This window comes from Acromyrmex echinatior, chromosome 3 (assembly GCF_024713525.1).
Source record: "Acromyrmex echinatior isolate Ae372 chromosome 3, ASM2471352v2, whole genome shotgun sequence".
NCBI lineage: Eukaryota > Metazoa > Arthropoda > Insecta > Hymenoptera > Formicidae > Acromyrmex > Acromyrmex echinatior.
Genome location: NC_141854.1, coordinates 3,669,986 through 3,684,125, shown reverse-complemented (window position 1 = coordinate 3,684,125; position 14,140 = coordinate 3,669,986). Strand labels below are relative to the sequence as shown.

General features: G+C 28.0%; 1 protein-coding gene across 2 annotated transcripts; it reads left to right on the top strand.

Annotated features, from left to right (window-relative positions):
* The first annotated feature begins 1,015 nt into the window (after window positions 1-1,015).
* Window positions 1,016-13,923, top strand: LOC105154658 (uncharacterized). 2 transcript variants are annotated; one of them, XM_011070333.2, is made up of 8 exons: window positions 1,016-1,379; window positions 3,047-3,286; window positions 3,503-3,638; window positions 3,743-5,702; window positions 5,789-5,847; window positions 5,979-6,047; window positions 8,045-8,163; window positions 8,910-13,923. In XM_011070333.2, the coding sequence occupies exons 1-8, from the start codon at window positions 1,362-1,364 to the stop codon at window positions 8,913-8,915; spliced, it is 2,607 nt and encodes an 868-aa protein (XP_011068635.1). In that variant the 5' UTR covers window positions 1,016-1,361; the 3' UTR covers window positions 8,916-13,923. The 2 variants fall into 2 exon arrangements, with proteins under 2 accessions (XP_011068635.1, XP_011068634.1); XM_011070332.2 differs by having other exon boundaries at window positions 8,045-13,923.
* The last annotated feature ends 217 nt before the right edge of the window (window positions 13,924-14,140 follow it).

Sequence of the window (14,140 nt, the reverse complement as noted above, 5' to 3'; positions counted from 1 at the left end):
CAGTAATGCCAGTATATCCATTTTCAGTTGGGAAGTACATATATTTTTTGACACTATCGATAAAATTGTATCGTCGAAAATAAATGTGGTTCGTGTCTGTGAATATTCATCTTTCCTATGGATAGTCGACATGCTTCTATTTTAAGGATTTAGTACAGATATGAACCACATCTACTTTCGACGATACGATATCGATAGTAATTGTCGATAATGTTAGAGTTCTTTAATTATCGGGCCCTTGGGGCCTTTTTTATACTACAGAAAATTTGCCAAAGATTGACGATCTTTAAGGTCCTGTGCACAATAGAAGAAATAAGAAATTAGGAATATAGAATAAATGATTTCAACCTATCAAAAATCGTGTATTCCAATGTATCCAATTTTTGATAGGTTAAAATCGTTTATTCTTTATTGCTAATTCCTTAATTGCTTTATTCTTTCTATTGTGCGCAGAGCCTAATAGTATATCATTGGTCGTTTAATACAGATTTATTTGTGTAGAAGTTTAATACATGTGTATGAAAGTGCATGAAGGGATATGTAAATATACTTTAAAAGATGAATCACCAATCACCATTCTTGAAATCGTGTACTATGTGTATTTCCATGTTGAGGCGACATTTTTGAAATCAATTGCGGATCTTTAAAGTAAAATCACATGATGCGTCTATGACGCATTCTCTATTCCATAGTCGTTTTCTGCACTGTGTGATTTCACCCTTAGAAATCTAGTGATTTTAGGCGATTTCACGGTAACAAAGAAAAGGTCGGCATGGCCTCTCTCAGATTTCTCTTTAATATCAATCATGAAATCAACACTTTTTTTCAGGATGAAAAGTGAAAAGTGAAAAATTTCTCTATTAATTTCAATGATTAAAATTTTCATTTTTCACTTTCCAATTTAGGGATGAAGTTTCATGATTGATATCCAGCTGAACGCAGCCAATAAGCTTACAGCTCCTAAAATGTTCATTGGTTATCACGTTACATCTTGCATCGAATTTGGCACCACTGCTTCGATGGAAATTGCTGGAAAAACTAGACCACTCTCTACCACGCCATTTTTATTTATATGTGTATGGATATGGATGGAGAATAACGAATTGGATCAGATTGACTTGGTCGTGTAAATTCGTTCAGATCTGTTGGACAAATCCGTAATAGTCGAGAGGTGATTAAAAGATGTGTCGCTTTGCAATATGTGTGTGATGCGAATCATCGGTATATGCAACGGGCGACATTTTCGTGAACCTTTGGCGTGAGGGCTGTTCACGCAAACGCTCGATCGCGGTCCGTGTGGTCTGGAGTAGTGTTAACCGTGAATCGTCTGCAATATTCTTCCCAGTACTTTTCTCAATAAAATGGACCACCGCCAAAAGGTAAGCCAATAAAAGCAGTTTGCATGTGCAACAAACGATGCGTCAGGAAAAACGATCTTTCTCGTTTGTCAATGGATCTTCGGAGAAAATTTAATTTCGATAAGGCATTGATCAAAACCTAAATGTCATACAACAAGATAGAAATTTATTTACCAGCAAGAATTGTAAGAATTATTCGTATATTTTGCGACAACCTGTCTATCCGCGCGTGCTTCTCATGGAGTTGTCAACGCTACAAAAACCTAATGTTATTTTGTATTGTTTCTTTCTTGTTATGATCTACTATTTATAAATCTATCTTTGTAGTTGAATTAGTATAATATACATTTGTACTTAAGATGAAATAAATATACAGGACATATACTAAGTATTAAGGTTCAGTAATTAATTAATAAGATAAATGAAAAGTTAAAAATTTTTAACTTAATTCAGTTAATTGTAAAAAATTGATTTTCAACTTAATTTAGTTACTTTTAAACTTTAATTTATTAACTTTTTTCTTTTTTAGTTAAAGTTTTTTCTATTTTTTTAAATGCTAATGTTATTTTCTATAAGATATTAAACATTAGACAATTTAATTAGAAAAGTTTAATTAGAAAAAACTCAATGATTGTGTGATGGATGCAACTTTTGTAGTATCTAGAGATAATGGATTGGATCTGCATTTAAGAAATACTCAGTGCTATGACATGCCCAACATAAAGAGGAGTACAACATTACTTACATTTTAAAAAATTACATTTAATTTTTTTATAATTATTTAAATATGAAAATATATATGTAAAAATACTAAAAATTAGTATTGTATAAAAAAATCAGAAATAATTTTGTAATATCATGTTTCATATTCATTTACAAATAAAATATTAAATTTATCTGATAATTTATATCGTAACTGTTTTATTATTTAAAGTAATTTGATTTTTAAAAAAATTTTTTAAAATTAATTTTTTATTTATTCGTTTAACTAAATTAATTTTATAATCCACTTTAACTTAATTTGATTTAAAAAAAAACATTAACTTACTCAATCCTATTAAGTATGCTAAAAGATTTTAAGATTTATGGGCTTCTTCTTATATAAATTCAAGATTTGAAAATTTTATATGATCATATATCTGAAACAGCTTAGTTCTTTATTAAAAGAAGGTCTAGCTTATTCTTAATCATCCTTGATAATAAAAAAATAATCCCAAAAGATGTGTGTGAGATAGTATCAGTATAAATGAGATTTTATGTCCTTCAAACATATATAAAATTTCATTGTAATAAATAGTTTTCGAAAATTTGTAAAAATGAAATTTTTTGTAACTTTAAAATCTTTCCTTCAAATATCTTTGAAATTAAACCGTTTTGAATATATGGTCATATGAAGTTTTTGTCTTGAATTTATATTTCTTCCTTTAAAATCTGTTAGTATACATCCTATAAGTTAGTATACATCCTCAAATACATCCTATATATCTAGAGTTTGGTGAAAGCGAGAAAGCGAGATAAATTGGCACAATCATCATTCTATCTTTCTTGACATTGAATGAATAACAAAAATGTTCGACTATTGCGTCGATTTGTGTCATCAAATTAGAGAGTATCAGAAAATTTTAGTTAAGTGCGACAAAGAATAGATCTTATGTCTCATGTCAAGTTTCATAATTATTTTACTTTAGATGATTGTAATTCCTCAACAATCAAAAATCAAAGTCGAGGATGATGATGACGAAGATGTGGAAGCACTGAGATTAGCAGCGCTTAAGTCATTACGAACAAAAAATGTCATGCATAAAAGGCTATCACAGGTGCAGAAAGTGTTACCACAAATAACACAATCATCCCGTTTTCCATATAAAAATCAACGGTCTATGAAAAAAAATTATTACCATAACAGGGTGCAACAAAGGCAAAATGGCGTAAGTTTTCAATTTATATATTTTTAATTTATTAATTGTAACAGTAATTTTACATGTAAATATTAAACATTATCATATTTTATGATGCATTTAAATATATTTGAATAACTTTTTTAAAAAGCTTTTAAAATGTGTTCAAAATTTATATGATAATTTTTAAGTCATTTTTTCTGATTCAACATCTTCAGTTTGTACATTTATGTTTTATATTTGCAGAATGTGTATTATCAGAGCCATCGTAATCCGAACTTGATAGCGATAGTTCCTGTAGATGAACCTTCTCCATTTCAACAAGCCCAATTAGCTTGTCCCCTAGAAAAGACTGAGTCTTGCGTAGAATCGTGTCCTCAAGGTAAGCTTATATTTTTATGTAGAATGAATAATATTAAATATATCAATAATAATGTATTTTTTTTTTAGAATAAAATAATAATGTAATTGTATGTGTAATTTTAGAAGTATCAAAATTCCATCGTTTTAAAGATAGTGGGAGTGCTTCTGAAGAAGAAGATATAAAGGAGCAGAAAAATGTTGCGTCTATAAAGACAGAAATTGTATCAAAAGAGGAATCTGTTGAATTTTCAGTAGAAGTGGAAAGTCAGGAAATTACAGAGAATCTGCAGAAGAATGGTGATGAACAAGAAGAAGATGGTAATGACGATGATGATGATGTACTCTTAATGGCTGATCTTGAAGAAGAAGACAGTTTAGAACGCTTAATGGACGAGATGGAAAGGGAAATGAATGATGAAAATAAGATATCTGAAAAAGGAGAGAAAAAATTGCATAAAGATTGCGAAACTAAAAACACAGTGAAAAATGATGAAGGAAGTAAAAATTTAGATCAGAAGACAAAATCAGACGATAGCTATGGTAAGAAGGAAAGAAATAATGTTATTACTCCATCTTTAACCACAATTATGAAAAATGATAGAAGATCAGTTTCTCCACACGTAATGAATCGAGTTATTCAAAAACGCAGGTCGTTATCTCCAAGATCACGATCACGAAAGAAATCGCCAAGAAGATCTCCTAGAAGATCTCCAATCAGACAACTGAAAAAGTCTCCGAGAGAAGTATTGACAAGGTATAGATCCCCTCCATTATCACGATATTCCCCTAGATCTAGATCACCCAGACTCTCACCACGCAGATCTCCAAACAGAGCAACTATAAAAAAATCTCCTCTTAGAAAATTATCACCAAGAGGCAGATCACCTAAACTTTCGTCGCGCTCCAGATCGCCTCGGCCACACAGATCAAGATCACCGAGACGATCAAAGTCTCCAAGGCCGCGTTCCCCTAAAGTATCACGTTCTAGAACGCCACGATTATCAAGATCAAGTTCGCCAAGATATTCACCGATTAGATCTCCTAGATCCAAATCACCTAGATTATCGCCGAGAAGACTGTCACCACGTCGATTACGGTCCAGGTCTAGATCTCCTGGTTTATCTTCTCCTCGAAGAGGATCGTCTCGCTTGCGATCGCCAAAAGCATCGCCGCATAGAACACCATCTCGTTTGAGATCACCGCGACTTTCGCCACGCAAATCACCGTGGTCATCTCCAAGACATTCACCTCGTCTTTCACCACGACGCAAGCGATCCCCGAAGTGGTCACCTAAAGAATTACCTAGAAAGCACGGTCCACGTTCCATCACTCCAGATAATCGAGACGGATATGTGAGAGAATCGTCTCCAATTTTTAAAAGTACAGAAATGTCCAGAACGAAAGCAAAGCAGAAAGATGAAGTATATGAAAGACCAACAATGATGATGGAAATAGCAAAGGATCCTGTTGATATAATTAGTGATCCTGTACTAGAAGCAAGGAAAAAGAAATTTGAGTCTATGCGGCCTATCGATCCTGTAAATGCTAATAAAAGGATTAAATTATCCAAAAAACACACTACGAATACGAAAGTAGGACATTCAGAAGGAACTGAAATTCAATTGAGTAATGCTAGAAAAGCAAACAAAACTGTGGAGGAATATGATGTTCAAGAGATGGATTTATGTTTGGAAGTAGATTATGAGTTTGAAGAATGTGAAGAAGCAATGGAAAATACATCGCCAAGCGCTTTTACAAGTACTATAAATATAGAGGCGGAACCACAAAAAACAGAAAAAGAAAAATCTAAGAAAAAAAAGAAGCGCGATAAGGAATTATATCAAGTGGGAAAATTGAAGAACGAATTACCACTTTCCGAACGTATTGGAAAAGACAAGAAGTGTAAGAAACGTAAAGATATAGTTGCTGAAGATGTGGACACTATATTTGAAGATATAACCATAGATGAGGAAGGAGATTTACGAGCAGAACTTAGCAGAAGACGTGCAGAAAGATTGAATAGAACAGTACCGATTCAGTCCGCTAGATTGGTGCAGTCAGCTTTTAAAGGCGTTGTTAATGAGTAAGGAAATAATACTGTACACAATATTATTATATTTTTAATTTCTTTTATAAGTTTCACTTATTTTGTTTTACGTTTCTTTGTAGAGCTGTGAAAAATAATGCAAAAGCCAATCAGAGGCATGTCATTAATACTGATGAGAAATGTAAGTATTAATTAAATATATCTATATATTTAATATAATATATCTATATATTTAATTACTTAGCATTAGTCAATTTCTTTCTTTTTTTTTCATATTCAAATAATTTTTAATAATGAATGTTTTTTTTGTAGCTAATCAAAAGGAAGTTAGACGAGTTACTGTACTACATAGATCGTTAGCTGAATTACATGATTCCGAAGGTAATTACAATATCTTTTTAAAATGTATAAAATATTAATAGTATTTATAAATTTTTAATAGTATTTATAAATTACAATACTATTAATTATTTGAAATATTTTTTTATTGAAATGATTATTAGTTATAATGATTATTAGTATTAGTTCTATTACTTTTCTTTATTATTCTATTAGTTTTCTGCGCGCGCGCGTGTGTGCGTGCGTGTAAAAAAAAATAATGTTCTATATGTATAATATAGAACATACAAAACACACACACACACACACACACACACAAGTAACTAAAATAAAAGTATAAACTTCGGGAGTAAGCTCTTCACATGCCAAACATAAAAAAAATTCGATATATATCCACAAACTTGTTATTAGATAAAGCTCAAACAACTGTTTATTAATGCAAAATGAAAACATAATGCTTATTATTATTAAAATGGACACAAAACAAAGAATTAATTAGACAAGGACCGAAAGCAATAGTTCCGTTTGTAAATAGTGAATTGCATTAATAAACATTTGTTTGATTGTAAACTCTCGTATACATATATGGGATGTTCCTTTTAAAGGCTTTGGATACAATTATTTCCTGAACTATTCTTTATATCAAAGAATTTTTTTTAAGTGGATCTTACAATGGGTGATCAAATTATTAGAACCATCTGCATAAATTAACTATTTTACGTTAAAATTGTAATCAATTTTTAGATTAAAATATACGATACTGTGTTATTATTTTATTATTATATATTTTATTATTTTTTTTATGAAATATATTTACAAATCTAAAATATACCCTTGGCACCACTGTAGATAACACTGTCTCTCATTTATTGCCATTATCTCTCATTAACATCCTTTAATTACCCCATTGAGAATCTTTGAGAATTGACAAAATGTAAACTTTCTAAAGAATGTATCATCAACGAACATCAATTAATCGTGCATTTGATTAATGTGTGTTATAGAAAATAAACTGCTTAAAATGTAATAGTAATAGAAAGTATACTCAAATTAATTGATACGATAATTGTAACAAAAGATGGCGTTATCAAGTATTAATTTTATTGTCATTTTTACTTTATGATTCATAATTATACAAGATTTCTCTTTAATATTCATTAAAAATTATTGTATACAAAACTTAATATATTGATTTTATTTCTACACAATCTCGGAAACCACATTTTTCAAATTACGGCTTTAATAATATTATGATCATCTACTTTATTTAAAAATGGACTTTTTTGATGATCACAGATCCTCTCGAGGTGGATATGTCTCCCAAGATTTTAAAGTGATCTTTATTTTTTTTAAATAGAATTATATAGGTTTTTTTACATATAATATAGTTTCTTTACATAATATAATTTCTCTAATTATTCTGTATATAAAAATATTATGGTAGAGATACCTGAGATACCAAAAAATCAATAGTTTATGAGATATTTTATGTTATATTTTGTTTAAGAAAATATGTAAGCAAAATTGATAATTTGTTAAATAAGTAACTGTGTTTTCTTTACACCAATTGATTCATCTCATTATTTTGTTTATAAAAATATTAAGGTATGATTATTAAAAAATTAATATTTTACGAGATATTTAATATTTTATGTCAATATGTGTATCACAATAAAGTTTAAAATATCTCGTAAATTGATTTATTATTGATTTTTTGGCATTTCTACCTTAATATTTTCATATGCGGAATAATTAGAGGAATCATATTATGTAAAAAAAACTACACAATTCCATTATATATATAAAAAAATAAAGGTCACCTTGAAATCTTAGAGGCACGTCTACCTAGAGAGGATCTGTGACCATCAAATATGTGCTCCTCCAAACAAAGTAAGTTCCACTTGAAACATTTTAGCATAGCGAATAGTTTGAAAGAGATAATTGCGTCCGAAGTTTCAAATAGGATATCCTGTATATAAAGAAAAATTAATATAAAATAAAATTTTACAAACTATTATATTCTTATTTTTCGTTTACAGATGAAAGTACTCTTGATTCGAAGGTACCTGTACGTCTCAGATTGGGACTCAATAAGCAAGTGCAAGAGTCCAGGGAATCAAAGGTTACTCGTAAAGCAACCAAAAGACAGGGTCGTAAGGTAAAGCACAAAAATCATTTGTCTCTAAAAGATCCTGAATATATTTTGTAGTGTAAATTATGGCTTTATATCTCTACTCTAGATTTATAAGTAGTGTGATATTTATATTTTGTGATACTATCAAGTTAAGTATATGAACAGAAACATCTTAAAATATTGTTTATATTTTCATTGATAATAATAATAGAATGACGGTAGATTTAAAGATATACAAATAATGAAATTTTCAAATCATTACGTTTTATAATTTATTATAATTTTATGTGAACGATGCAATCTGATGTAAACTGAATAATAATTAACTCTTATAATTGAATTAATGAATTAAATTAACAAATAGAATTTTTTAATGTGCTTACTAATGAAACAGTATCACATTTTAAAAGAAAATACTTTTTATTTATAATGGACGTTATCGTTTTATTAAAAACTATTACCTTTGTGGTATATTGTCACAAAAAATAATTTATCAACCAAGTTACGTGAAATTATCTACAGAACAATATTGTGTGCCTTTCATTAATATAACCAGAGAATAATATAAATGTCGCGAGATAATTTGCGTTATTGAATTTTGTTAAAGGAATAAAGAGCATGTTTTCGTGATGTAGATATAGATTTTGATAAGATTAAATATTAAAAAAAGTAACAATGTAGAATTTTTTCCAAAACGTTTACATTTTATCGCGTAATTCTAAACTCAGTAGAGTTCAGTAGAAAATAAAGATGATCTGTTTTTTGTTTAGGAATAAAATAAATACGCGTTCATCCGATTGCATATTTGTATGAAGAGAGAAAAGCGGTTCAGGTTACCGCTCATTATGTTGTCGGCTCATAGGAAGATGCGCAGATTAACGGCTACGTTATCTCATTTATGAAGCATCTCCTTTTTCTTTTTAAATATAAAGTACAATAACATTTAGTTATTGCACATTTAATTAAAGTAATAATAATATTGAAAATCCAAATTTCGATATCTTACAATTTAGATGTACTCGATTATTTATCATTATACATTGCTTAGGAAAAATTGATTACGTGTGATTATATTAAATCATTTGTTGTGTTGAAGAATATGTACATAATTTACTTTGGTCGCACACTTAATAAACAAGAATCATTAATAATCCCAAAGCTACCTTTTAAAAAACCTAAGCATATTTTACATGAAAATAGTAACGTATAGGTATATTTTAATTGTATATAATGCTTAATACTGAATTAAAAAGAATATGTAGTATAGCTGTAAATTCGATTGCGTGTGGCACCAAATATCTTGTACAAAATATCGCATTAACAAACAAAGAATGCAACTTGTTAAAATTTATTTGCTACGCGACGTATTTTTAATGAAAGCAATCTGTAAATGTTAAGATCTGATCTATGGAATTTTATAAATCGATAATACACTTTATTGTGTACATGTGCTCGTTCTATTAAAAAATTTATTGCGGTAGTAAATTAACGGATAAAATAATCATTTTTTATGTCTATTTTATGCTGAAGTATACTACATTTATATAAATGTAGTGTATTATTCTTCAAAATTGTTTAAAAATTGTATACACTAATTTTATACGTTTGGCGGCAAATTACTGTAAATATTATTATTGTTATACATAAATATATATTTTTATTGTATCCTCTCTCTCAGGAAGGTACAGTTCTATTCAGAAGAAGATACAATTATATATTATACTCAATGTATTTTACATAACTATATTTAATTAATAGCCGCAGAATAATATATAGTATTGCTTTGCATTATATTTCCACATTAATAATTAGAATATAGTATACATCACTATAATATATGTATAGTCCAATATGCGTGAACCTTTTTGGGTTATTGTGCATAAACTCAGTCTATTTCGGAAACGATGTTCATATATCAAGCTAAATACCTCATAGTATCTATGAAGGTGTAAATGCTGCTTTTACGTCAATAAAAAATAATACGACATTTATAAAAATTTTTTTCTCTAAAAATGTTTCTACAAGTAGGATAGGAGGCTTTAATATTAAATTTTTTAAAATTTTATATATATATATATATATATATATATATATATATATATAATATATAGTGTGTATATGTATACACGCATATACACACAGGGTGTCATTTTAAGTGATATATTGAAATATCTTGCAAAACATAAAAGACGGAAAATGTTTTAAACAAAAATTGCTCAGTTCCTAGGAGGAAAAAAATTAATGAAAGACTGATTGTCTTAGAGAAGATGTCCTTAAAGTCAAGGTTACCTAAAATTTTTTAAATGGAAACCCTAATTTTTTATTTCATGTTCATATAGCTGATGTCAAGACCTTTTCAAAATACTATAATAAAATAATTTTTCATTGAATACTTTACAAATTATGGAGTTTAAAAGTTAACAGGTCTGGAAGCGCTTTGTTTGACTACGTTAATATTGATCACCAATTGTTATAACTGGTGTTATTTTAAATGGAAACCCCTACTTTTTTTATTCCAAAAATGAAAAGAGCAGAGAATTTTACGTTTAAATAGGCTATCATGAAGTGCTATCAAATTAAGTGTTGACCTAACTTTCAAGCCTCATAATTTGTAAAGTGAAAAAATGAAAGAATATTTTATATAAAGATTATGCGTTTCACGGATTTTCTCCGTGTCCAGATTCATTCTTGGAATGCCAATCTTTCGTGAACCTTGCAGTCCACTTTATCAGGACGAGGAGCAGCCTGATACTTTCGAAAAAATATTTTATTATAATGTTTTGAAAAGTCTTGATTATATGTAGGGCAGTATTTGAAAGACATTAGATATATTTAAAATATGTATTTAAATACATTTTTGTATTTCGTATTTGACTTTTTTTGAGAGTATTTTGTATTTTGCATTTAAATACTTTTTTTTTAGTATTTTGTATTTTAAATTTGTAAATACTAAATACATTTAAATTATGTAAACAATTTTTTTGATTAAAATTGAATCATTGTTGACTCAATCTAAAATGCGTTCCATTTCATGCATGATGTGAACAATGCGTCATTTATCCTTGTTTACATTTGGTGAACAACAACATCTAGCGTTGTGTCCGAGCCAAGAGTGGGCAGTATTTAAAATACAATATGTATTTAAAATACGTATTTAAATACTTTTTTTATTTTATTGAGAGTATTTTGTATTTTGTATTTTAATACTTTTTTTAGAGTATTTTGTACAATATTTAAATACAATTTTTTGAGTATTTTGTCCACTCCGATTATATGAAATAAAAAAGGGGTTTCCATTAAAAGAATTTTAAGTAACTTTGATCTGACTTAAGAAGACATTTTTTTTTAGGCCAACCAAAGTCATTACTTTCTTTCCTCCTAGTAACTGAGTAACTTTTGTTTAAAATATTTTTCCGCAGTTTTTCGAAATATTTCAATGTATCACTTAAAATGATTTACCCTGTGTATATATACATATATATATACACATATATATAAAAATGATAATATTAATCTTTAATACACATCTTTGGGTCATTCGTGTTCTGCGCATTTCTTTTCTTGGAAATACTAAAAGCCAACTGGTCAAATACTGTCTCTTTTCTATTCCTAAAAAAAGTTTGGCATGTAGAGAACAAGTTTTGTGCGTTGCCGGCCTCAATTCGTGCGTATCCTTTAACTGCTGTATTTCTGAAATTCACCTCTGGGTCACAAATGACTCAACGTGTGTACAGAGTGTACATTTTTTGTAATTAAAAAATTTTTATTTATTTTTTTTTGTTATTTTCAACTAATTCTCGGTTGTATTACGGAAACATTTTGCGAATTATTAAAAAAAAATTTAACCCTAGAACAACCCAATATTAGCCCTTAATAAACACGTCTTTTGGCACTCTTGTGCTAAACGTTGTCAGTAATATTATATATTATGTTGTCTGTAATGTTATAAAGAACATTATTATAAAGAACATTCAAATAAATTATAAGTTTTTTAAACACAGTAGCAATAATAAAATGCATTATTCAATTTCATCAGCCATTCAATAGTCATTCATGCATATTAAAAAAAATATCATTTTCAGGTTACTCAATAATTAAATTTTTTGGACACTCGAACTTTTTTTTTGATAGTTTGGAATGTCAATTTTAAGATATTGAACTATATTTTTCCTTTAATCGTTTTTATTTTAGAATTTCATATTTTTAGCAGTGCATTTATTTCATTTTATTAATTATATTTAGCTATAACAATTTATCTACAATTTGTTATGTATAACTATATAAATACTTTCTAAAGATGTCAAAATATATGTAAAAATCATTTAATAATTTATATATACTTGTAAAAGTAATGAAAATTAAATCCAAGACATGAATGACCGAACATGTGTAGTAAGAGTGCCAAAAACTAAGGTGTGTACTAAGGGTTAATAACATATGCGTGCCTTTATTTATATTTAATTAAAAATATGTAATTGTTTTTTTTTTTAATAGTAAACGTATTAATGCTATAAACACGCTGGCTAAAACGAACATTTTTAGCATCCCATTATATTTACACATCGTATATGTGTAAATCTGTGACATCAACTCTAAGAGTTGTATAATATCTTTATAGCTAGAACTGTAACGAAAGACTGAAATGGAATTATAAGCCTTAACCAGTCCATAAATGTTGTGTGATATTTGAAGGGATTTTTATAGTTTCCCTTATGCGCGTTTCGATTATCTTAGAATAACACAGACAGTTATGCGTAATAATATTTAAAAGATGGATTAAATAATTTTTATTACATTTATGCATGGAGTAATTCTATGTATACAAAAGTTTTTCTTAAATATTTAATTATAGCACATATCAAAAATATTTTATATATGTTACAAATAATCTTGACAAATAATTTATACAAATAAATTTAACAAATAATGATATATAGATGTATTTATTTCAACAGCATATTTTAAGATAACTTGTTTTGCAACCGTTGTCTGCCGCTTAAATTTTTTAACTTAATATGAAATTTAAGAAGAATATTCATTGTTATATATATATGTATGTGTGCGTATATGTATATATATATATATGTATGTATCGCAATTATATTTCATTTCAACTTCTGTGTTATTCTATGATGCAACTGCGATTAAATCACGATTTTAATTGTTAATAATTATTTAATTTATTAAATTAATTTTGTCATAGGTAAATACAGATGGGAGTAATTTGTTGATAATCTTTAACATTATATAATTGGATATTATTATAACTTATTAGTATCACCTATAATTTATTTTAATTTGTTTTTTATTTTTTATATTTCATTATTAATGGTAATTCTAGATCAATGTTATAAAAAATTAAAATCGAGATTTTTACATTTACTTTGTGTCATTCTTTTTATTCAAAACAACATTTACAAGTTTATTTCGTGAACAATTTCTATATTTTAAAAGATTATAGGTTATAAAAGAAATTTTATGCGTTATAATTGTAGAAAAATTTTGTATCTTATATTTATTATCAAAATGTTTAACCATCTGTAATTTACCGCGCGAACGCTTGTACGTATGAATGTATCTATTTATATATCTAAGTATATTTGTACTTATACAAATTTTTTCTACCAAAAGAACAAAAAGATTATCGTATATATACTTCCTACTTAGACGTAGTGACGTTGATATCAAGAACGAAATATCAGTGAGGTGTGTTTCCTACGTCACTTAGACTTAATTGAAAATCTTTTATTTCAGAAAATACAAAATAAAATATTTTTCCAGCTACTTGTCGACTATTTCTTTTTGTACCGAAAAAACCTCAAGTTCCTGGCTATTCAGCTCTCATGTTATCTTTTATCTTGTTATAAATCGTGCTATATTATTTGACATTGAGTGAACGGCATTGCGCTTTATGAATATGTATAAGAATAAGTTCTTTCCGTTCAGTCACGCAAAATAGAAATGTGAAAACTAAAGAATTAAAAGTGTGAGTAACATTTGA

Coding starts and splice junctions, on each gene's coding strand:
- LOC105154658 (XM_011070332.2), top strand. Junction 3,287..3,502: donor TGCAACAAAGGCAAAATGGC/GTAAGTTTTCAA, acceptor TTATATTTGCAG/AATGTGTATTATCAGAGCCA. Junction 5,848..5,978: donor CATTAATACTGATGAGAAAT/GTAAGTATTAAT, acceptor TTTTTTTTGTAG/CTAATCAAAAGGAAGTTAGA.